This window comes from Cariama cristata, unplaced genomic scaffold, assembly GCF_000690535.1.
Source record: "Cariama cristata isolate BGI_N322 unplaced genomic scaffold, ASM69053v1 scaffold13526, whole genome shotgun sequence".
In the NCBI taxonomy this organism is placed as follows: domain Eukaryota; kingdom Metazoa; phylum Chordata; class Aves; order Cariamiformes; family Cariamidae; genus Cariama; species Cariama cristata.
This window is the reverse complement of record NW_009622791.1, coordinates 1,248-27,274: the sequence shown is the minus strand read 5'-3', so window position 1 is coordinate 27,274 and position 26,027 is coordinate 1,248. Positions and strand designations below refer to the sequence as shown.

Below are 26,027 nucleotides of genomic sequence, written 5' to 3'. Positions count from 1 at the left end.
AGCAGGAATTGTGTGTCCACAAGTAGGACAGACAAAATGCCAGGAACACAACTACCTGCGATGGATTTTTTTTTTAATATGTATTTTTTTTAACAAACATGGACAGTCATTTCTTCGGGGAATGGAATCAGCATACAGTATGTTTTTGTTAAGGAGATAAAGTCTGTAATGTTTGCCTTATATCAGTTTCCAGCTTTTAAACAAAAGCATTTACTCACAAATTATTTACCTGATGAGGAACAAGTCCAAGAGAAGTAGGCGGCTCATTCATTCTATCATCACTACTGCTGGCCACAGCATAGCCACTGCCAAAAATCCAAGAAAGAAAATTAGAACAAGACAACATACTCAAAAGTCAAAATTTCCAGTAAGCTTCAAGCCATTTTGTTACAGTTTACAGTTTAGAATCTGGAAAGGAATCTATCTGGAAAGTGTGTTTCATAGTAACTAAGAATCAGCATGGGAATATAAAAAAAAACTTTTTCAGAATCAATCTCAGAGACTTGTAACATACTCACGTCCAACTCCTAACTCACTTTTTCTTTCACAGACTTTAAAGACAGAAAACAAGCCTAAATTTCAAGTTGCAGAATTTCAGAGTACTTTCTGTATCAAACCCACTTAATTTTAAATAAGATTTTGTAATACTTGGCTTATCTGGAAGCCCTTCATGTGACATAGGGTAGTTATCACAGATCCTCATTACACTTTCTTGAGCAAAGAAATGCCAAGATCCACTAACAGGAATACTTCCTGCTTTTGCTGTATTCTCAGTACTTTTCTACTTTAAACTCAAAGAGAGAAAACTGCCAATTTCCAAGATAAAAACTTCAGATCTGATGAATCAGTTCTCTCTTAAACACTGCTGAATTACACCAATATCGTAGATATGACCTATACATTACATTAATTTACAGGCAACATTACACCTTATGGAATCGCCCTACTTAATGTGTACTTCCTCCTTCTTCCCCCAAAAGATTATATTAAATAAATCTTATTTCTCAGACAACACGTTTTGAACACTAATCCACAAATGACTCACCCTTCTGGATGCTGTAGAACAGAAACCATTAATTCTACCGCAAGCGCTCCAGCTACCATGGCTAATCCAGGTCGACTGACTGTGCACTGCTGATCCAATGTCCGATCCCTGGTGGACTACAAAGATAGAAAATTCTAAGGGAAAGAATAAAGTAACTCAAAAGTAACTAGCTGCCCTACTACACAAAACATCTTTAGTTCCGTGCAATTAATTTCTTTGATCTTCCAAATAAAAGATGAGCTATTTCTTAATCCTGTGTACATCAACATAAAATAAATCCCTTTATTAAACACCATTTAAAGGAAACAAAAATTCAAGTCACAACAAAAGAGATATATAATCACCATTTCCATAAGGTTCTACTCACATCCCCTGGTGCCACAACATCATTGCAGAAGTAGCAACCCAGTTTATAGCCAGGGATATTTGAAAAGAGTGACGATCCCAAAAGATCAGAAGAACCAGAGGCGTTGTTCAAACATGAATCACTAGATTCTTGCTGTTTTGGTTTCTTTAGTCCATGTCTCATAACAACAAATGTGTCAAATCCCAATGCAGCATTGATGACCAACTGTGAACAATAAATAGAGAACAACAGATTTTAAGTGACCCAAAAGAGGAGGGAGAAAAAAGGTCTAAAGTTTTTATTCACTTTAAATGCCAAAAAAACCCCACATGCTGTAGGTGGACGAACAACCTATTAACTGCATATCTATCACCCTAGCCATAAATCACAGATTTTCTGATAAGTACAAAATTCCAGTTGTCAAGCATTTAGAAAAAACAAAACCAAACCAAAAGTCTGTTTCAGAAATCCACAAACCATTACCTTTTTCTGTGTCTTTCAGGGAATTTTGATACAAATTAACAACTCCCTCAAATTGCAACACAAACCTATGCACACTTGCTGACAAAAAAAAAGGAACAGGAACTCCATAAATGCATTGTGCCAGTTCACATCTGAAGCCAGGTTCACACCAACTAACATTCGATGTCTCACTAAAGTTACTGAAGGTGCAATGCACTGACATGAATTAACATCCATATATCCAAATTTGGACCAACATTCATACAACGATTGGTATTGGAAAAACTTATTTTGGTTCCAGCTCAGAATTTATTTTCGAGTTTGCTGCATATTCTGTATATTCATATTCTCTAAATGCTAAAATATTCCAAGTGTCATTTAAGTACAACAGCAGCTATCAATAACAAGCTTTCATGTCATTTGAAATTCTTGATGTAGTCTTTTCAGTTCACTGTGGTCTGAAATATAACTCATTAAACACTCCTGTGTGACAAAGCAATGAAACGCAAATATGTTACCCAAAAAAATTTCTGCTTAGTGAAGAAAGCAATTAATGATTACTTATGGTCTTATGCATCTGTTTAGTCACATGGGGAGCACAAGCAGCTGTGGTACACAATTACACTGTCATCATTTTCCCCTTTCCCTTCAGTTTGTGACAAGTGCTTAGAATAATCTGAAGCTATACACACTATGATGATAATATCATAAAACTAATACTTAAGCTAGCAGATTTTACTAAACTTACAGGCAATGATTTAGACATAGCAAAAATCAAAAGTAATTACACAATAATGACTGTAGCCAGTAAAATATGAAGGAAGATATTATACTGCTTCATATGCAGATATTTTAGATAGAAATTCTAGTACAGCAGCTTCTCATTTTTCATTCTTATACCCAGGAATTATTTAAAAGAGGGACTTTGAGGGAAGACATCAAGAATTAGCCATCTTAACTAGTAAGCTTGCGAGTTTCATCATCATTCTTGGTATTTAAAATAATTTCTGGATATTCACTTTCAGCCTTGTTGTAGTTTATTCTTTCCTCAGTCCTAAAGTAGAACCATGCTGTTGAATCTGTGGTAGCACAGGCAGGGCTACAGCAAATAATTAAAAGACTGCATCTTCTCACTACATCTACCTGTAAAACCTGGAAATGGTATTCCATTTTCAAAATATGAACAATATGGCATGGTTGGTATTATCAGAAATTAATAATATTGCTAAACACTTCCCACTGCAATAATCTGTTTCTCTCTTCAGTTTACTGCCCAGCAACTATCCAAATTTAGCTGATAGACCCTTAATAAACAAAACCCACAACACATCTGTTTCTGATAAAGAGACTATGGAAAAGTGTATCTTTTGGCATGCATGCAAAAAAAAAAAAAAGCCTAGCAAAATTTTAAAAGTTCCAGTGCTCAGCAGGGACAGGGATTTAACATTTCAGTTTTGTGTTTGGACAAGATACTTGTTTTGGGAGGAAGGACTGCAGGAATATGAAAGATCATCAAGGCAACTGAATGATGATATGGGGAAACCAACTCTTACTTCTACTCATGTACCCGCTATAGAGAACTTTACACAGATAATCACTCACCATGTTCTTCATTTTCTGTGTGCCTGTTTTGAGACTTTGGGGTCCAAACTGCAACAGATTTGCAGCTGTCATAAAAATTCACATTTGAAGTAGAGCTCTCATTAAATGTTTAGCAATATGAAGTACACTGAAAAGCAGATACTGAGCATTTCAGTTTGGATGCCTTGAGATTTCAGTGCTGTGCTTATTCAGTGACAGAGAATTCAATGTCCTTACATCAAAGTGATCCTACGAATATCAAATAACTGTGATACAGTCATACACCTATGCCACTGAGTATCAGAGACCTGTCACAAAAATTATAAAATTTGTCCTCAAAGTATGATTTGAATACTGTAAGGCAAACACAGCGGGGGATTGCTAGCTAAGCAAATGTGAGGGGAAAAGTTTTGGATTAAAACAATCCTATCGTGACTGAACCAGATGGGGGGTGGGCTGCATATATTGCTTACAACTACTAACCACCATACATACAAAAGAGTAGGCTAGCACTTTCCAGTTTCAATACCCAGCTTCACAAACTTAACTCATTTTATGTCATTTCTGTGCTGTTTTTAAACAGTTAAAAGATTGCTGAAAGACTACAGGTGCAAACTACAGGAAAAACAGTAGGATTAAGTATGAACTGATAAATATCAAGATACATACACTCAGTTACACCTGAAGTTATACTTCAGTGAAGCCCATGCTAAAGGGACACACTGATCTTTTCACAGGCAGTGTAGTTCACTGGCAAAGGGAAGTTCATTTAAGCTAAAGACATACAAGGTCATTGCTCAGGATCAGAAATCTATTTAAAATAAGGAAAGAATGAAAGAAGATAAAATAATTCAAGGCCTTCGCTAAAAAAAAAAAAAAGAACTGTTTGATTTGGAAAAAACCTTCTTGCAAAGCAGATGCAGAGGAAATTAAGTTCATCTGAACATAAACTTCAGGAGAAAGGGGAACATACTTGGAATTTATAAGATAAAACTAGTCTGCAAATACCACAAATCTGCATTCTCTCTCCTTTCTACTGTCCATTTCTTTGGGAAATAAATAAAAACATGAAGAAAAGAAACCAAAACCAACTAAGAACTAGTAAGAAACCAGAGTTGTCATAGCTGAAAAATCACAGAAGTCAGGAAATAAAAAATAAAAGATCAAATAACAACATTGACTCAGCTGTATCACATGTGTTTTCTTTTACTCTTGTGCTAAGTTCACAACTTAATAAATTGCTACGGACATCATTACATTTATGCCACAAAATACACAGGATGTGCATCGTGATTAAGCTGACATGTTAAAAGCTTAATACTTGCATTTTCCAATTTTCTGCTATTTTAACTGAGCAAACACGAAACCGAACAATTCTTAAATGAATTAAGAAATATCAAGATTACTTGAGACTGTTTTACTAAAGTCTACATCATGATTATGGTCGGACTCGATGATCTTAAAGGTCCTTTCCAATCTAAACAATTCTATGATAGCAAGGGAGCTAAGTGTTCAGGATAATTTAGTTGGATTCTTCAGCAGAACCGTATTTTCAACACTGCATTAATTTGGAGAGAGATGCTGTTTCCAGAATCAGTTGTGATTTGGAATACTCTTTCACAGGAGAAGTTTGGATGCCACATTGTCTTCAAAAACAACATTCACACAAAAGTAAAAGCTCTATCATTCATCCAATCCTCACACATACTCAGTAAGATTTGTAGAACAGGAAAAAAAGGCTCAAAATCTTCTCCCCACATGCTTTTGTGACTCTCCTGGAAAAATTTTGTTAAGCTTATGTTTTATTTCTCAATCTGGTTCATATGACCAGGTCTGCATACTGACCACAAAAGATGTTTTAAGATTTTGACTACATAGGCATTTATGCGTACTGTCTCACTGATCTTGCATACAGACTGTAATTTATAAAGCTTCAGATACTTTTTTTTTTTAATATAAGAATTCACAATCTTAATTTCATGTACTGCAGCCCTCTCCCTTCATTTTTCTTTGCTTGTAACATGAGGACATTATTTTTAAGCTACAGAAATAGCTCAAACATTCAACACTACCTGAGCAAGTGTCATGGGCAGAGTTTGGATGCATTGGCTCAGCACAACAGTACATTTTCCAATAATGCAATGAGGAAAAACCCAAAGTTAACTTTTAACCAAAAAAGTGTTACTACACTTTTTAAATTCAGAATTCACCTTCTAATTTTTCACTTTTGAGATATATTTTGAAAGTGTGGTTTCAGACAAGTTTCTACAATTCACATCCCCTATCAGTCAGTCATTACTGTAACATCTTTAGTCCTCCTTTCTATGATTCTCTTACTATGAAATTATTTCTCTTAGTATTACTACAAAATATGTACCCTTGGAGATGCTCAAAAGGTACCAACTAGACAAGACCCTGAGCAACATGCTGTAAATTGTCCCTGTTTTGAACAGGGAGTTGGACCAGATCACCTCCAGAGGTCTCTTTCAACCTATATCATTCTGTGATACAAGTTCCTCTTTCCTCTTTTCAACATTCTCTTTTTGTCTTGTACAGAACCTTTGAGGGTAAAGAAAACAAGAAAAAATTTCTGCACAATCACAAAAGACTGGTAAAATATTTCAATTTCCCATAAAGTTCTTTCAGGTATACATAGCTGGTTGATATGCAAGAGCTGAAATACAGTAACAAGGATATTAGCAAGGCATGGTACAATACCTTCCTCTTGCTGGCTGCAATGACAGCAGGAAGCCATCGACTCTCTCTAGTGTCCATTAGTAGGAAAACAACATCATGAGCATCAATAAGCTCTTCAAGTTTAGCCACATCCTTCTGAGCCTGTGCCATTGTTACTTCAGAAAAATTCACTGGGTGACCTGGCATGGGGATGCTCATGTTATAGCCTTCTGAACTCTAGATGGAGACAGACAGCAAACAACATATTAAAAAGATAACCTTGTGACTGAACAGAATTATTATAAAGTTCAATAGAAAAATTGTAGAGTACAAATTCAATTACTGTTTGGCAGAATGGCAACTTTATTCTTTACATCTCTCTGTATATTAGTGCTGTGTGCTAAAGCACAGTGCTAAAGTTTCTGAGGGAAGGGCAGTCTCAGCTGCTGTATTTATCCAGAACAGAGCACCTCAATGCAAACACCCTAGTTTGGGTCATGAGAGCAGATCAACCATGTTCAGGTGGCTCAGTGCCTGAACTAATCAGCTCAGTCTCTCAGAAGATCTTAGGAGATCTGGCAAATCACTACAAGAAGATAATTGAACTGCTCCTAATCCCAGAGGTTACAAACATCACCACAAAAGCAAGCAGGCAGATCTTAGAGGTGATTATGATCATGCTGTTAAACTTACATAAAACCTTTGTCCTGGATTACCTTTGCAGCCACTTGACACACAAAGTTAATGAGATGTAGTTTATATTTCTGATATTGAATATTGATTCAATTACAGTAAGACAGATGCAAAGTATCACACATTCTTCTCTTTGTTTTAAATTCTTTACAAGAACAATAGTCTCAAATGATTTTCATGTAATTCAACCAGCCGTATGTGAACTTGATATAGAAGAAAATCACTTCTGAGACTTGTTACTCCAGTGCTTGGATGTCTGGAGGCTTGCATTATGCAGATGCCGAAAGAGCTTGTTCCTATTGCAGAAACATATGCCTCTTCCAACTCCCTATTTGGGCAAGGCATATTGAGCAGAAAATGGCTAAAGCGCCAAATAAGCATATATACAATGCATATACAATGCAAACAATTAACTCAATCATTTGTAAATACGTTAACACAATCTGTCAGCCATCTGCTCTAAGAGAATAATGGATCCTTCATATATGTTACAGAAGCATAGGCCTTGCCAAAGTCTCCTATGCTGTAAGGAACTAGAAAGCATGTAAAATTACAGAAATAAAAAAGAATTCACATACAGCAGTCAAGCATTTCAAAGTCAACCAAGATAAACTGCATTTTGTGTGCCAAATATTACTCACATTGAAATCAAAGGAATTAAATTAGACTGCAAGTGAATTGCACAGAAACGTAAACCCAAATTTTCAGAAATGTACTCAGAACCAGCATTACTGCTTGGATTCCCATGGGCCTGAAAGGACTGTGTGGGTTTCCAAATAGCAAGACACAGCTTTGGCTACTCCTTCAGTACGAGAGAAACAAGTAGGCTCAATATCCAGGACAACTAATCTTTTTATTCAAAGACATTTATACTGATAAATTTGGGCTTTGGTAACAAGCAACAATGCAGTCTGCAGTAACAGGTGCAGCTCCATTTTGAGAAGTTCAGCAAAGTCAGCTGGGTTATAAAAATCTCCAGCTACAGCGGCTTCACTGTCCAAACCATCCCAAAGTACCAAGACTTTACCCAGTCTAATTAAAGACTTATTGTTAGTCCACATGCTTGGCCTGCTGCTTAAACACTCACCGCTATCACATGCTGTCAGCATGATATTAACTGTTCGAACCAGAGTTTTCACTGTTAAGCCCTGTTAATTCTCGTTAACACTAGCATGTTGTTTCTCTGTATATTTACCGATGGTCAAACACGATACCTCTTCTCCATGAACTCTACTGCGGAAATGAGTTTGACCAAAAAATATATTAGAAACATTCTGTCATAAGGGTACACAGGATCTGTGCAACTGCTTTCTCCTCATTTGTGCCACAAAGCTATGAAACTAGGTTTGAGTTCCACTGAAGGTCATGACTCATCCACGGCATGAGGAAATAATAGAGAATGCATAACGCTGATGGGGACAGTGTGCTAAGAAAACGGTGGTAGATGCAGAACATTTGAGGTATATCATAAGGATTTTTTCCTCTACCTACAGTACAGGTTTGCACGTTGTATAGGCTATTACTGAAGAGGAAAATTGTTTTTTGCCTGTGTATACCAAATGTCATAACACTTAGTGATACAAGCTCACTAAAGCATTGTTATTGGTTCCCCTTCATTAATTACAGGAAGCTCCTCTCCAGGTTATATTTAACTTTTTTTTTTTCTTTTTGGCCTCATCACAATCTCAAGAATCCATAGTACAACCTGGTCTTTTGCTTTCTTGGTTATTTCTAACAAGAAAACTCATAACACTAACTTTTGATCTTTATGTCTACATGCAAAATTGTATCATTCAGGATCCCACAAACAGTTTTTATTTCTTCTAATTAAACTACTCATTTTTTCTTACTATTCCTGTTCTCATTTTCTCAAGTTTAAAAAGCAAGAAACCATGTGACACAAATCCTAGTTAGCATCATGTTAGCGCTCTATGTGACACTGCACAGATGCTTTCTTTTCTGTACTTCTTGTACTATTTAATATTTCTATAACTAAATGAATATGACCAACTAACAGTAACACTAGAGCGCAGCAAGGTTAAATAAAATTCTAGGAACTTCCAGAGTGTCTTTTCTGACTGATCAAAAGTTCTGAAAACAAAATGTCCAGCATTTTTTCATACTAGGGATCACTGTTTAATATTCAAATATCATTGAATTACTACTTAGTACCCATACCGATTTAATAAATAATGACAATAATAGGATCAACACAGATAAAAACAGAACAAAAGCACAGAGCAATCTTTAGGTCAAACTAAATGAACCTAAAAATGTTTAGGAACAATCTTCTGTAAAGCTTGCTCACAACACCAGTCATCAACACAACAATCTATATTCCACTGTTCATAACTCTTAATAATATTATGACTAGTAACATAATCAGTGGCATTTTAAATACAGAATTGCATAGTAAGTGTACATAACCCATTCTTATTACACTAAGTGGTTAGGATACTGTTTGTCAGCTGACCTCTGGTAACTATAGCCACCAATTCTAAGACAGTCTCAATTCCAAAACAAAAACTATAAACAGCTGAGTGACTTCTACCACATGCCAAATGACTATAAAAGAATTTTGTTCATGACAGAGCAAGCTGAGAGTGTGTCTATTCTGAAATTATAGGTCATATCAAAAAAAAAAAAGATTGAAACTGCAAATATTTGTAAGTTGTTTTTTTTTTTTAAATCTCCTTTTTTTCCGCATTGAAAATTAGGTATGTTTGAACATGTGCACTGAATAACGTTCGTATGATGCACATCCCTGGAGCCAAAGAGGACAAAGGCTGCCATTGGCACGTCTTTCACCATAAAGCTTCTAAAACAACATAAAAACTCATTCTTGTCTTTTGTTCCCTTCCCTACTTCATTTTGGTAGTAAGTTATTACACCACCAGGCTCCCCAAAAGAGGAGTACTTTGGTCAAAGGCAAACACTGATATCTTCACCAGGCTGCTATTAACTACTTCCCTTCTCTGGAAGTTAAAGATTAAGTTATCCGCCTCTAACGTAGAAAATCAACTTAAATAAGATTGCAAATTTTGGATGTAAAACATCATAGCAAATCTCAACACTACATTTATTACTGCCTTCAAGACCTTCTGCTCCCATAATAGATAAATGTGAGTTTAGACACATGAGTTAAGAGCAGAGTGGGAAAACACAGTATTAAAACCAGACACTACTGAAAGTTCCTTAGGACATACCAGACATGAAAAAAATCTACTTCACCATCAATGAGCCACAAGATGGTTCCGATGATCCTTAATTATATTTCATTATTACAAATATTCATTGCCTCAATAAAGTTTAACAGGTACAGAGTACCTGAGGTAAAATGCTTACAGTTTTGTCAGTAACCAACACAACACCTGTTTAGTATTTTTCCCACTCATAATAATGCTTAATTATCAGAACTCGGAATAGTTAAAGTTGCTGGTTCTCTCCCATGGAACACATTAATACATTTTAAATATTGATCTTACCACTCCTGGGAAGATTTTCTGTAGCCTGTCTGCTGCTGCAAGTGCCTTAGGTTTCCCCCCGCTAAGACAGTCTTCAAACTCATACAGTGGCTGTCGTACTGGGTTGGAGTAGGAGATCTTTGCATTGTCCACAAACGTAATCTTCCTGACTCCCCAACCCTAAACAAGAAATTAATTTAAATAATGATAGTACAATTGGCTTAGCTATATCGTTTTACCAGAAACTCAAGAGGAGTTTTGTCAAATTTTTCTAAAAAAGATCAAGCTACAAAAGCTTTTGAAACTATTTACAGCAACGATCTTGTACTCGCACTGAAATAAAAGAACAGAAAATTTGGTCTGACCAAATAGATCATTTAACAGTAACCCCTCAAAACCCTGCTGAATTCAGTGGGATGTGGTAAACATCCCTGAAAGTATCATCACAGTTGCTCATTTCAAGTGCTTCACTGTGAATCTGATGCTATTTGCTCATTAATTTGTTCCAGAATTTCTTGTTCAATTTTTTTAAATGTAAATTCAAAACAAACTAGTATTCTGCTAAGGTTCTCTTGCTGTCTACTGTTCTACTATTAGCAGAACTTCAAGTTATTTCCATTCTCTATAGATCTTAGCTCTTCCCCGCAATCTATAATTTCAACTAATATCTATCATGTGTAATCTAGCAGAGAGGAACACAACTTTTCTCTTATGGGCCACGGCAGTCGCTCAAAAAAAAAAAATCATCATATATAATTTACAAGAAACAGCAGATTATTTTGAAGATTAACTCAGGACTTACCATCAAGGTCCTTGCAACACTACAACCTAGAGTACCAGCTCCTAGCAGCAGACACTTGGCAGATACAATTTTTTCCAAATCAAGAGTAGGCACCAACCGCCAGCACATCAATTTCAAATTAAGATCCACTGATGATTCTGCTAACCTATACCATGAAATAAATAGCAACACACTTCTGAATGTTCCTGTCTTTCTCCAACAAAGCAATTACTTTTATTTCAACTGAAGAAGGAAAATACTTTTTTTTTTTAAAGGAAAGAAGTCAACAATTCAACATATAGGTAATATGAAAAACAAAGTCCCCCAAGCATGCTTCCGCCAATAATAAGGTGCATGGCAAGGAGATCGGAAAAAAATTGTTTTAAGCTGCTTGTTTGCTTGTCACACATGCAATATGTTCTTAAGGGCCCGAACCATAAATTTCAACCATTCTGTCAATAGACACACAGGAAAAACATGCAAATAGAAGATGCCAAAGTCATTCTATATAAACATACATACAGTTCCTGATAGTCAATTTCCTTGGAATCTCCCCTTGTAAGCAATGTGTTAGCCTAACATCGCTAATCAACATTCTTATAAAAGCTGTGACTGCACTGCTTAAAAACAGAAGAGTAAATCACTATTGAAACAAGAGTAGAAAGATAGTGGAAGTTTAAAAAAAAAACAACAAACAACTTTGTAGACATTTGACAAGATGGTTATTAACCACAAAGTTTTGCTAGGAAAATGTTCTTTCAAAAGCTAGGATATCCAGAAAAGATGTCAGCTAGCCACTCTGGAGTTGCTGTAAAAATCTACTAAAGCCAGATACTTCCTTAGGAATTGGAACAGGTCTCTAAGGACTTCTGAAAAAGGTAACAATCCAAAATTAAAATTTTAGTAACAAAATTGATGCAAGCATGAAAATAAAAATAGTGCCTCAGCCAAGACTCCTGTTAAGCTGAGTGATAAGGCACAGACCATTTGTCCATAAACTTTCATTTCTTCTTTAAATTAACTGGTTTCTTGTACCCAGTCACATCAGTCCTTAACATGAAATATTACACTTCTCCCCTAAAGAATATAGTCAGTTCTTTGTGGAAGTTCTAGAAGGAAAATGAGTTAGGAAATCCATGCTCAACCTAGTGACAGATTTTTGTATTCATGAGCACACAGAGTGTCGAAACTCTCATCAAGTCAGGTCATCACAGTTCTCAGACTCCTGACAGTTTCATTCCTTTACACATCATAAACCTAACTTTTGCAGTATCCAGTACATTGTTTGTTCAACAAGGATTTAAGATGGCAATTGCCAAGGTTATCATATTACCAACAGCCTCTGTGGGAATTAATACAAGTGAGAGTGCATACAAGTAAAGAAGGTCAAGCTACATTTACTTAAAGAATTAAGACCCTCAGACGAACCTTCTCTAATGTCTATGAACACACTGTGAACTGCCACAATTGCAAGACAAAAACAGCTTAGCCTGATTGGTAAAACATGTTAATCATGAGATCAACACACTCCTACACTGTTTAAAAATCATGAACACACATGTAGTCAGTGAAACAGTGAAAGCAGATAAGCCAACATGCTGTGTGACTATAGGCTGTTTTCAATCCATTGCCCATACATTATGTGCAGAATGATAAAAATTACTAAGGTCATGTTTCCTGAGGTCTTTCCTCTCACATCCGAACAATTTCAAAAGGCTGAACTTTTCTCCATGCTTATTTTCATTACATTTAACAACTTGCATGTTATAGAATTAAATGAAAACCACAGGTCTGTAACATTATGACCTACACTCCATTCGGTTTTAAATATAATGCATTTGAAATTTTAAGCTAGAGTCAAAAATTCCAAGCATTTCTGCTGAATGCAGTACACTCTGCTCTATCAAGGTCCTTATCTCCAGTAGGACTGCCCCAAAAATATACAGTATATGTGTTACTGTATATTCTTTCCTAACAGACACAGATAGTCCTTGCATTTCACATTTTAACTTGTTATGCCTTAAGCCCAAGTAAAGAAAACTAGAGAAATTTAAAAGATAATAAACAAACCTTTTTGGATCCATGCATTCACTGAGATTCACCATCCTTGGACCCATACCTCCCTTCTGGTTTTTCTCCCATCCAACAGCTTTTGGACAATCTATTTGACATATTAAAATAACAAAGGAAATAAGAAGGGAAGAAAGAATGAAAGCCTTAAGATCACAGGATAGAAAAAAAAATAATTTTGTTGGATTTAACCTTGCTAGAAAAAGAAAAAATTCTAAACCTGTAAGTAAACAATCTGTATCTTAACAGCCTAATACACGCTGCTATACAAATTTTGCTGGTTTACATCAACTGAAAGCACTGCTTCTTGGAGAAGGGCTTTACTCTCAGCTGCCCAATGTACTGCTTTTGCCTGGTCAGCTTGCTTCAAACTTAGGACAGAGATGGCATCATTCCTCATCAAGACTCCAGATCTTTAATGTCAAACAGACTGCTATGTTCAGAAGTCAGTAAATTCGCAATTCAGAACTCAGTAAATTTTGCCAAGTTCAATTATCTCTTCATGCTCCCTAGACCACATCTGTAAATTCAGTACAAAATTATACATCCTGATTATTTAATAATTAAACAATTCACAATGATGAAATGTAAAGCATTCAGAACTTCTTTGATGAGGCAGAGAAATTTTGTGATACTGTCCTGTACACAGAAATTAAGCCTGAGATTATGTTCTAATGTTACAAGTTTATTGCTTTAAAATGCATCTGCCTACCTCACTATGGGACTGAAGAAACATTACCATTTTAGAAATATTCAGAAGGTTTGCATCACATAAATTCCCTATCATATACAATTTTTCCATCTGAGGGACTGTGTACAAATTTAACAAGGAAAAAAAGAGACTAATTGCTAATTGTCTAATTTTTGTATTTCATATGACATCAGGAGGACTTATTTACTTTTTAAAATCAGAAATAAAATTCAAGGAGGAAAAAATTAGAAGATAATATGTTCTCTTCCTCCCTTTTTGAAGAAGGAACCACTTCCTTTATAGACATTTAACAGAAATTCAAATAATTTAAAATCCATTTGAAATAACTTAGCATAAGCAATGATTTAGTAGTATTAACTTACGTTTTCCACCTTCACAGTGACAGAGGAGGAAGAAATAAAACGGGAAAAGAGTGAGGTTTTTTAATGGATTACCTGGGCCAAGGGCTCTCCCTGGAAGTTTTATTTCAAAGATAATGCTGTGTGTTATGTCTCTCACTCCTTGCATGGTCCTATCTCTGAAGCAGAGCACTTCAAGTGACTGGAGAATGCTACCCCTGTCATTTAAAAAAAAAAAAAAGGATAATAAAGACATGCAACGTCTTTAATAGAAAGGGGACTTCTTTACAACCCAGGTTTAGCCTCTCGCAGATTCTGAAGAAGGTTTTTCCTGTTAGTACTAGAACACAGTTGTTCTTATCAGGTATAAATAAAAACAATTACTTAGCATGTGAAAATGACTAGTTTGTTGTGAAACAGCTCTAAAGAAAGGACATTGTCAGTCTGTCCTCTGTCATTTACACAATCCTGCTGGACAAACTGAGGAATAAAAAGCAGGGAAGCACTAGAGTACACATCAGGTGACGTGATGTACTTGGCTACGGCACAAGCAAGAACCTCTTAGTTCTCAATACAGTATCATTTTGCCTCCTTAATATTCAAATCCCCAAATCAAACAATTAGAAATTTAGTGCCCAAAACCCTCTGAATCTCAGAATGTGTTAAGGTCTCTGGGCACTTACACACCCTCCTATGCTACAGTTCAGTTAGCAGCTCAGAAAACGCCATATCTAACTGAGCATTTCTTCTCCCTGCTGTGTGCTTTGTAATAAAATGTAAAAGTGAATACAACTTAAATACAACTTAATTACATTTTTGTTACAGCAACCCAAATTTGATACTTTAAATGATACTTTTTTTCAAATATCAGAGTATAAAACTGTGTCCTGTCTTCCCAACTTCTGCCCAACAAAAAAATTCAAGAAGGTACACCACAAGAAAACCTAAGACTATCTGATTTTCAAACCTTAGGTCTACTATTACTTGGCACTAATTAATTACACAAAATTATAGAATACTTTAAACAAAATTTGAAAAAGCTAGAGGCTATTGGCAGGGTCTGAAGCGTGTACTTCCAGGTACATATAGGCATGTGAGGCTTAGGAATAGGAACTTGTGACTGACAGGAGTAAAAAACAGAATAATATGCAAAATCAGAATCGCTGAAGGTGAGTCATGCCAAGGTTAAAATTTAAATCTCAGATGGGTGATATGAGTAAAGTGCCATGGGCAGAAAAATGCCTAATTTGATATCAATCAATCAATAATCCTTGTGGGAAAGAATAAAATAGTTACCATTTGTGGGCTGCCAGGATCAGGAAATTTCTCAGTGGCCATCCTGGATAGTGGGATAAATTACATGGATCATAAACTCCAACCGTCACCTGCAAATAAAATTGCTTTAAATGAGAAGTCATCTATCATATTCAATTCACAGTAAAAGTTATCTGGCATTTTTAATGTCAAACTTCTGGACACAGAAGGCCAACGCACACATTTTACTTATTTACAGATGCTTAATACATGGCCACACTGGATTTCAGTCAAGCGTTTACCACAGCTTTGAGATTTGTCGAGTTTAGCCTCTTTGTGGACATTCACTTTTCACTACAGTACGTGCACCTTTGTTACCCTCCTTAAACACACCATTATGGGAGAAGTCCAACAACTGAAGCCTTGCTCTCAAAACAAAATTCTGTATTGATTTTGGCATGATCAAAAAATGAAAGGGGACAGGCCAGCAAGATGTCAAGTCAAAGGAAAAACAGCATAAAAATCACTTGTAAAGCCAACATTCAAGATGGCATGTAAATAAAGGAACTGGACATTTTGTCTCATGTTCAACCAATGTAACACCATGCTCCTAATTGAGACATCTAACCTAGGAGCTTACTTCACAGTCGACGCAGAACCAAAACACATCCAGAGATCAGAAAGATGTCACTGCCTACCTTTCGATATGCTGAAAATCTGAACTCAGCCATCACTAGTGATACCTGCGACTCTCACATATACAGAGCTCTTCCTTTCTGCTTCTTTGCCTATAGATGGGCTTGGAGTGTCTGGTCTCAACTCTAGTACATCAGTGAGGTGTCCCTAGAACAGTCTGAAATGCAGATGAGCCAATCTAACAGATGCAGATAGGAGAAACAGGGGTCCACTTCCCATCCCTCCTCCCAGCCATACACTGCTGCTGCTTTGCTACTGCTGACTCAAGCAGACATAAGACCCCTTAGTAAGCCGATTCCATTTCATAAACTAGCAGGAAAATAACTCAGCAACAGCAAAACCATATTTTTCTTCCAGGGGAGGAAGTTCAGTCAGCTCACTGAAATACAAACTCTACAGACAGTATTGATGTAATAAATCTTATCCAACAGGTCTCAAATTTTGGCACGCACCTCCAAAGTGAGTGTTAGTGAAGAAATACATTCCAGATGATTACAGATTTCTCTCATATTGACAATGTTCCTATATAACGAAGTATACTCTTACCTGTGACCCATTATCGTAGTTATACTACCATTTAAAATCTCAACCTTCACATTCTTATTTTATAAAGAACAACTGCGGACCTAGGCCTTAACTTCAGAAAAACAAATATGGAAAACCAAAAAAATAATTGACATAGTATAAAACAGAACTAAATTACTTTTATAAGGAGTGACAAAACCTCCCCCCAAAAAAAGAAATAGCTTTTTTGCAATTATTGGCTCTTCACTGTAACTCAGCACTTGTTTCCTAACACTTCAGTGATATGCAAGATTAATAAAAAAGTTTGAAGTTCACTAAAACTAAAGACAGTAAAGGCCTAGTAAAGTTCAGCAGCTGAGCAACATGATCCAAAACAGAATTCAATGTACATAAACACAAGCCAACCAAGCCAGTCAACACTTGCTGTGATGACAGCTGCTTTGTGTAGCATCATAACTCTTCCCTACCTGAAAGCAATGGACAGTATTCACTTTACACTCGAAGGACATGCATGATCTCTGCATTTAATAGAAAAAAATATCCCAGGTTCTTCTGGTGCACAACCTTTGTCTTCCAAAATTACAAAGCATTACCTTGAACATTCTTCATACACAGATTCCCAGAAATTTTTATCCAAAGTTCTCATGTTATAATATGTACATGTTTCAAAACATACACTGAAAAATTAAAACTTAAAGTCGAAAACTCCCATATAGTATTCCCTGATTACTGTTACCAAAACCAACAAATATATCAGTACCAATTTTTAGTACACAAACAATAAAAGTAGTGTTTTGCATTATTGTATCATTGTAGGTAAAGTGGTTGGAAAATTTTAATCATTATGCAACTCAAATTTACATTGTTTCTGCTTTGATAATGAGGGAGATAGAGCTTGAAGAACTCTGTTTTCCAGCTGACCACTAATCTGATGTAACTGGGCTTTTGTGTAAGAACTAGAGACACTTAATTCGACACAAAAATCAGTTCAAGCTGCTGGTCTTCAGCTATTTACCCAGTCTATTCATTGGCCAACCATTGGGCCCAGCTCAGTATTACAGACATTTTTCAGATCATCTGTAAATTAAACATTTGTAGGTTATAAAAAGACATAAAATTCTCATTACCTTTCCCTCTTGGTCTTGGAAGAAACCATCCCACTTTTTCAGTAGAGATATCACAACAGAATTGTCATGATACTTAATGAAAAAATAAGGCAAAGCTGTAACTCCCTCCTTCTGGCAAAGTTCATCATAAGCTTTCTGAAGTGCTTGCATCTAAAAGCAAAAAGACAACTATAATCAACAGTTTCAACAATCTTATACAGAACCACAGAAAGTGTTCTAGCATCTGGGAAGGCTAGCTCGACTCAATCTTAGAATACAGCCTATTCAGAAGTTTTAAAACTCATTATGACCACAATAACCAAGAACAAAAATTCAGTTGCTAAAACAGCATTTGTAAATGCAAATTTAAACAGGAACATTATTATCATTGCTGCAAACTGATCTACCAATAGGAATTAAAAGAAGATAAAAATCTCATTTTCTACGAAAGTAAATGTGTCCCTCTATTATTAGCAAAAGAACAGAGTCCCATTCAATTTATTTTGTTACACGTATTTTCTGAGTTTTGTTGAAACTCTGTCTTTGAATCATTACAGGTATTTTTACACTATTTATTACTACAGAACTAACGAGAGTCTTCTGAGAAGAAAGGAACCAAGCATTTTTCACTGAAAAAACCCAAACTGTTTCTCATTGATTATTATCCCATTAAAAAGCCATTCAAGGTTTACCAATAACTTCTGTCAAAGCAAAATGGCACATATGGGCAAGTTCAATTTTTTTTGTCCTTTTGCATTGTAATATGAAAGAAACTACAAAAAAATTGTTAACTTTTCTTGTATAAAAAAATCTTCCCTATCCACTTCTTTTTTCTTGTCCAATCATGCATTTTATTAACAATTTTGTAACTGCTAATGACTTAACTCTCCCAGGGGATGTCCCTTTAAAAAAGTTTCTTAAAAATACAATGAGTTTCAGAAAGATAGCTATATATTCAATGAGCTGTATATAAAAATTAAAATGAACATAACCTCCTCTTCAAGAATTGTTTGCCACTTCTGCATCTAAATGAATAAAGCAGAAGTGATGTAAAGCTGAGAGGTTTTATACAATAACGAAAAAAGAGGTAAACAAAAAACCCACATGGAAATAAGAAAAGCGAAGATTTTAAAAGAAATTAGATTGTTAAGTTAATTCAGTATGTGCCAACAAAAAAATACTAAGTTTTACCGCCCACAAAACTCCTTAGTGCTACAGACTTCATAACATTTAGTATTTTGAATACCTGATTTAATGAGAATCTGTCACCAAGACACACTGGTTTCTGAATTATATGTATTCCATCAGGGAAGCAGAGAGCAGGGTAGCAAAACCAGTAATAGAAATGATACTTTTTTAAATCCTAGAAAAAATAAAATAAAATTGTAAACTTAGATAATACAGACATAAATCCAGTAAATTATGTTTTGGAATACTAATCATAATGGATGGTTGATGACACTAACCATAGCTCTCTTTACCTCACAAGGCACTGTGTTATGATTTTAAAAAATAATAAAAAATACTAGAAGACTTCCCTTCTTGGTTTATGTTCTTATTTAAGATTTAAACAGACAAAGTGTGTACAATACTTCAGTTTTTCTTAGTTGGAGCATTCTTTATTAAAATTTTCAATTTGTTAAACACAAAATAGTTGCTCTATTTTTACTAATATCTATAAGGCTGTCAGATAATCTTATACATTTGTAGAAAAGAATATGAGATGGCACTAGCATTTTTTTAAAGAATACATCCTAAAATATTTCATATCTGTATATGAGAATGGCTTATTAGGTTTTTTTAAAATGTTTTCAGACATTTTAAGATGTCTGAGAATGATCCTGATAACTTTAACATGCTAATATTAATACAGCATTTCTCCTAAAAAGAAACTACTTCATCATCCCCCCTACAATGCTCTAAGTGTGAGACATGTTATCATTACTCACTGCGAATGTCAGCAGGAGGAACCTGTTCAAGAGCATAGGGTTTTCAAGAGCAGCTCCAGATTTTATTGATTCCCATATCTGTCAGTGATCGTGGGGACAAGAAGGAAGAGAAAGGGCAGAGAAACAAAACACCAAGGTAGCATAAGAACAGCTGCAGAAATCTTTAATTCTTCCAGCTACCTTTAGAATACTGAAATTAGCATTCCCAGTAATACACTGTGATCTCCCTAACTGATCTCATCCACACTATTATCTATGCTAAAAGGATTCTAAAGGCAAGGCACAGACATGCACTCTCTAACACAAAAAATTATGGAAGCTGGGGAACAAGAGGAGCATTAGTCCACAGACCAAGCATGGAGCATCAAACGAAACAAAACAAACTTCATCAGGAATAGTCCCTCATGTTTATGAACTATTAACACTAGCACAATATAGAATACACTGTGATATTAATATAGTCTTTTACTGTACTCTCATCTTTTTCATTCATGGGATCTCTAGATACTAGATATGTGAAAAAGCTACTAGGAAATTTGACTAAAAAAATGGAGACTTGGAAGAAGGCAGTACACTGCATGTCGGTGAGACAAGAAGCTATAATACTGGTATAAGGCAGACCTGTTTCACCTTTGTCTTAAAAAGATAAACCATCAAACAAACAAAAAAAAACCCAACACAAGAACGAATCAAGCATTCTGACCTTCCTAGTTTCCCTATAGATAGATATTGCATCGTACCCACCACTGGCAGGGAAGTACTAGCCACAGGAACACAAAACATTTATAGCCTTGGGTGAAGATATGCATGAAAACTTTGCTACTTAAGGCCAGCAGGCAGACAATCCAATTAAAGGAATCAAGGACTGGTCAAAGAGAAGTGTCTCAAAAAGTAAAAGCTTGCCTTAGTTTGACTTTCACTTCTCACCAAGTCATGTCATTTGATTTAGTGAGTTACAGTGCAAGCGGACTAGCCCCTTCCTTTGACAGTCCCCCTTTTCGCCGTCTTCTTGCCGTTCTGGAGCTTCCCCACCACTTTGTCACACAGATCTATTGCAGTAATCTAAAGTTTAAACCAGGCACTTGCTGGTTTCTGGGTGTCAAGACAAATTTTTAAAATGTGCTCTACAGAATTCAAGTCACTGGCAGCTGCAATAGCACTGTAAAGCTTAAAATGTGGCCTGGTAGAACACTGAATGAAGTCCTCCAAGTATAATTTGCTACTTTTTACTCTCTTGTAAATAACAGTAAAAGGCAAACATCAAATTATTCCTTCCACAATAAGTTAAATCCTGAGGCTACTATATAGGTGAGTATGGACAGTATCTCCAATATTTGGGGCAGAGACTATAAAGAACTTCACCGGTTATTTCCAAATCCTTTCTACCAGTTGATTTAATTTTTGATTTTACCTCATTTGCTTCTTTTTCCAGAAGTGATTTCTTATCACAGGATTTGAAAGTCTCAAAAGTGTTGGTATTATACAGTGTTCCAAAAGCAGGACAGCAACGTGCCGGTATTGAAGCATTCCTGAATAAAAGAAAGAAACTGCTGCGTATTGGATACTAATGCCTTTAACATGATCAGTGGTAGTAGTAGCAGCTATCGTATGGTGTAAGCATGCCCTGAAATTTCAAATGATGAGGCACAGCAACAAAAGTTAACAACAGTTCTAATGAAAACATTTTTATGAACCTAATGCTTTATTGAACATGGATCGGAATAATAACCTGTGCAAATACACATCTACATTATGATTTCAAAACCGGGCATCTGTATTATCTCTAAGCTAGGTGGCATTAAATCACTGATTGAAGATTTAAAAAATTCTGTTCAAATATAAACTATCCATGACAAATGTGATTTTCACTAAGAAAAAAATCATTAAGACTGAACTTTAGATGTCAGTATTTTAATCACATGAAAAGTTATTCAGTTAAAATTTTATGTTTAAAAAACATCCCAAAGGAATCCCAAATCAGACAAACGATTGAATAGTTTTTATAGTTTTTAACATCATCAGCTGGAGAAGTTGCTGTTTGCAAACGCAGTATATATTTTTCCCCCTTTTTGCACGTAAATATTCCCTTAAGTTATAGATCTGATTGATTTCATTGACTCCTTTAACACTGTTCTCCCAAACTGATACACTTCTGATCGCTGCTAAAGCTCAAATACAGCAAATGTTTAAGTTACATAATAAATACACACGATGTAGTTTCCAAAAAATTTTAAAGCTAAAAGGGAACTCTTCATGATCATCTAAACTGACACTAGCTAAAGTACAGAAACAGAAGTACAGAAAATTACTACTTTAGAAGGAATAATTAAACACTACATAAATGGATCTTTCATAGTTTTATTTTTGTCATAACATTTGAGAGCTCAAATACCATGGTATCATCCATTTTTCCTGATCTGAAATTCCTGTTCCTAACGTCACAGACTTCTTCCAATTGCACTTTGCTGCATATGCTTTCAGTATTGTACCTAAAAGTCCTTACGTAAGAATTAATGGAATAATATCTCCTAAGGAATTCTCTCAACATGCACAAAGCCTCACTAGGCTCCTAACATCATTAAGCAAGGCAGAGAAAGTCACATCTATGATGTACAACTTTATAATCCACCAATTTAAAACAAACAAGACACTAACTACGAAGACATCTGTTCCTATGTTAGTTATACCAACTGAAGCACTTTTTGGAAATGAAAACCATGTGGAAAAAATGTTTCCCCTCTCATCTCATTTTTGCTGTGTACACTGAGAAACTTTGGTTTACCTTTCACTTTGGGGGTAAAGGCAAAAGTACAAAATCCCAGTCATAAAAGTCAAATACTTTGGAAGATACTACAATGTAACAACTAGTGATTGTAAAATCTATTTTGAGATCCTAACTGTAATGATGAATCCTCAGTAAATAAAAATCTAAGGAAAAATTTGACAAGAAGTCAGATGACTGAAATATCCTCCCTTACTCAGAGAGGCTGAAGAAATGGAAAAAAAATGGTATTTTATATAAACATATATACAAACAGTGAGTGAATTTGAGACTTACCAGCATATTTTAAACTTGGCCCTTCAGATGAATATATTACTTCAGACACATGAAGTTAACGTTTGCAACTCAAAGCAGTCTCTCCACTGTTACAAATTTCATGAAAATGTGTATTTATTTTCATGTAGAATTTTTCCAAGTAATATTATATATGAAAGTGTTGCTGTTATACAAGGAAAGTGTCTTCACATACGAATCAAGGTAAACCACAGTACGTACTTACATATCAAAGGCACTAAACTCCAATGTCAAGCGAGCTGGCAAACCCAAAGGATCACCTGGACAAAAAGCAGCAATATGCTTCTTTTAAACTGAAATACATAGATTAATTTCCCTCTTTTTGTTAACATAAGTTATAAGTTACCCACAGACATACCAGAATTCACAGCTCACTCAGCTGTGTTTTCTAATGTTTCAGGAAAATACCTAAAATATGTTACACAAATACTTAGAGGAATGACAGGAGAAACCCAAACTACTAAGCAAGACGTTTGGTTTCTACCTACCGTTGTAGTAGTATCCTTTGATAACTTTGGGGGTCTCATCCAATCGGTACTCATTGAGTTTCTTCTGTGTTAGTTCGTGCCAGAATCCTGCATCCAAGGCACTACTGAAGGGAGCAAACTGCAGCTTTGAAATTCCAGGATCTACAGGATGGTGCACCTCACTGGTGGCAGTTGCCATGATTTTAGCTAATGATTGCTGTTAAACAGAATTCTGTGAAAGCAGATGCGTCTGATAAGTATATATTCAATTGACCACATTACTCATGACTACACAAAGCTTCCTTTTAATACACTTTGTTGGGTTAAAGTGTAGAAAGCCTTACTCCTCTGAAGTCTAAGTAGCTCCAATTTTAAAAATCATTGATCAGACGTCCTTTCAGTCCAAGCAAAATCCTTCCAATTTCTTGTATGAAAGGCAAGCAACTTCTCCTATTACTTAGGATACTACATCTAAACTATGTACTTCCGAGTTACATCTTGTATTGTGCTGCCAGAGTTAAAAATAACAAAATGCTAAACACTGTATCTGCACTCCTTCTGTTACCTAGATATTCATTGAAAAGCCTATTAGTACTATTTAAGTGCTGATGGCATTTAAAATCCTAACTAACATTTCATTTCACTGTCTTCACTCTCAGCCTGCAGTGAGAGCTGAACACTCATAAAGCATTTACAAATTAACAAGTAAAGCTAGCAAAGGGAAACTAAACCTAAGAAAAGTCTTGCAGACAGTGAAAGGCAAAGCTGGGAACAGAACCTAGAACTTCCTTAACAGTTGCACTAGCCATTAGAAAACCAATTGTACTGTAAGTACAAATTCCTTACAGTTCTTCTCTCCTAGAGGTCTCTGTGTATGGGGAGCATTTTTTTTTTTATTTTATAACCCAAATCACTACTCAACATTGGCTGAATGGTATTTCTATAAGCACATAGTTTTCAATTCACAACACTTAACAAATTTCAGAATTTTAGACCCTACCCCATAATGAGGAGTAAAACATCTGAACTGGGCTATCATAAGCCTCTACTTCAACTAGGCTTAACAGTCCCCGTGCTCACATTAGCCACAGCATTCACTTCACTGTGTGGTGATTCAGCTCAATTTGCTTATTTTGTTGAAAAGTCATCAAATAAAAATGTTGCCCTCAAGAATCTCCTTAACTTACTGTTAGTATTCCTCTTCATGTCTATGCCTACAAATATTAAGATGCAAGTTTCAGAGACACAATCTATGACACAGAGTATTCAAATAGACATCTAGAGAGGGGAAGGTCCTCCTATTAGGCATTCCATTCTGTCTTTAACTATGTAGCTAAGATAAGCACAAATGTTGCAAAACAAGGATTTGTTACATATTAAAAACAAGATTTTAAAACATTAGTTTTAAAACTCCTCACAAAGATGTGAACATATGCTTGTATCTATTTATCACAACAACACATCTACCAAGCATTTCTCTAATGCTTGTTTTTTAAGTCCAGAAGAGAGATCAACAGCTATTGATTTAGGTTTTGTTTGCAACACTTATCAAATCAATCACTTGAACTCAAATTATCTTGAAATGATTCCTTCAACTAATTGATTTTTAAAGACTAAATTTTTTAGTTTGCACAACATAATCCCACGTGATTGCCTTTCGTTACTGATCCTTCACAATACCCCTGTTACCTTTACACACGGATCAATGGTAGGATTTCACAAACAGGAAAGTTAAAATAAGGTTGCCAGCATAGCTTTATTATCTGACACCAACCTAAATAGATGCACTAGAGTTTTGCTGCAGCATACCTTGGATCGAATTGAACAGTCCCAAGTTTATTGTCCTGTGAAGTCACTTGTGCAACAGAAACGGAGTTTACATGCTTTTCGCAACAGGGGGAAGGGAACCAGGCCTGGGTTTAATTTCTTAATAACTGCCAAATAGCTAGCTCTTCTCTGAGAGAAAGACACACTTATGCTTTTCCTTACATGACACTTCCTTAAACAAAGTCCTCAGTGTAATCCAGCTATGCCTTCTACATTCACTTTATACAGCTTATCATCTCCTACTCTAAATGCTTTCCTTACTTGCTGGTAAATTGTGGAATGTGGGTTTTTTTGAGTATAGTTTGAGGTTTTCCATATTTTCCATGGTGAAAGCTAAATGTTTCAGTTTGGTCATGATGTCTTGCTTTAACTGGCATATTGCAAATATACCGGTTTGTTGTTGTCTTCCCCCCACCCTTTTTTTTTTTTAAAAAAAATATTTTCTTAGATTTTTAACAGCAGCTGGAATTTGTGGTAGTTTGAATTTTGTTTGATAGCTTACATGAAAAAAACTCTCAAATCTCTTTTTATTAACATAAAATAAAGTCAGTTTCTTTAAACTTGGCAAGTACTTGAACTATAAACAGCCGAAGTAACCGCATGGAATTTTCTGACCATTTTTATAAACTTCTTTTTTTGTGTGTAAGATGTAGGAGTAGTAACATAAATTAGCAAACATTTAACTTTTACTACTACATAGGTCTTAAGCCTTACAAAATTTTTTGGTTTGCAACTAAATGTCACAGAAAGCTTATCATAGAACAGGTAAACAAGTGTTTGTCATATAGATGTTAGCAATAAGAGTCACATTACATGGTACTTGATGCCAAGGCTTCCATAATAAAACTTTTATTCAAAGGTTCAATAGCTGCCTAGTTAGTATTAACCCATTAAATCCCCTATCCCCTTTTTTTCAGAAGCTTGGAAAAGTATTATTTAACACTGTAAAAAAAATTAAT

General features: G+C 35.5%; 1 protein-coding gene across 1 annotated transcript in view; it reads right to left on the bottom strand.

The window, feature by feature from the left end:
- The window catches only part of ATG7 (autophagy related 7), a 122,157-nt gene extending 98,715 nt beyond the window's left edge, over positions 1-23,442 (bottom strand). Inside the window, exons 1-15 of the mRNA XM_009702490.1 lie at positions 23,263-23,442; positions 22,980-23,034; positions 21,110-21,227; positions 19,699-19,776; positions 18,996-19,112; positions 17,771-17,920; positions 15,465-15,553; positions 14,265-14,386; positions 13,119-13,209; positions 11,070-11,214; positions 10,289-10,447; positions 6,153-6,347; positions 1,413-1,616; positions 1,046-1,161; positions 230-305 (exon numbers count right to left, since the gene is read on the bottom strand). Of these exons, the coding sequence (XP_009700792.1) occupies positions 230-305; positions 1,046-1,161; positions 1,413-1,616; positions 6,153-6,347; positions 10,289-10,447; positions 11,070-11,214; positions 13,119-13,209; positions 14,265-14,386; positions 15,465-15,553; positions 17,771-17,920; positions 18,996-19,112; positions 19,699-19,776; positions 21,110-21,227; positions 22,980-23,034; positions 23,263-23,440 (1,893 nt within the window). The 5' untranslated portion in view covers positions 23,441-23,442. The remainder of the gene's footprint in view (positions 1-229; positions 306-1,045; positions 1,162-1,412; positions 1,617-6,152; positions 6,348-10,288; positions 10,448-11,069; positions 11,215-13,118; positions 13,210-14,264; positions 14,387-15,464; positions 15,554-17,770; positions 17,921-18,995; positions 19,113-19,698; positions 19,777-21,109; positions 21,228-22,979; positions 23,035-23,262) is intronic.
- Between the last annotated feature and the right edge of the window lie 2,585 nt (positions 23,443-26,027).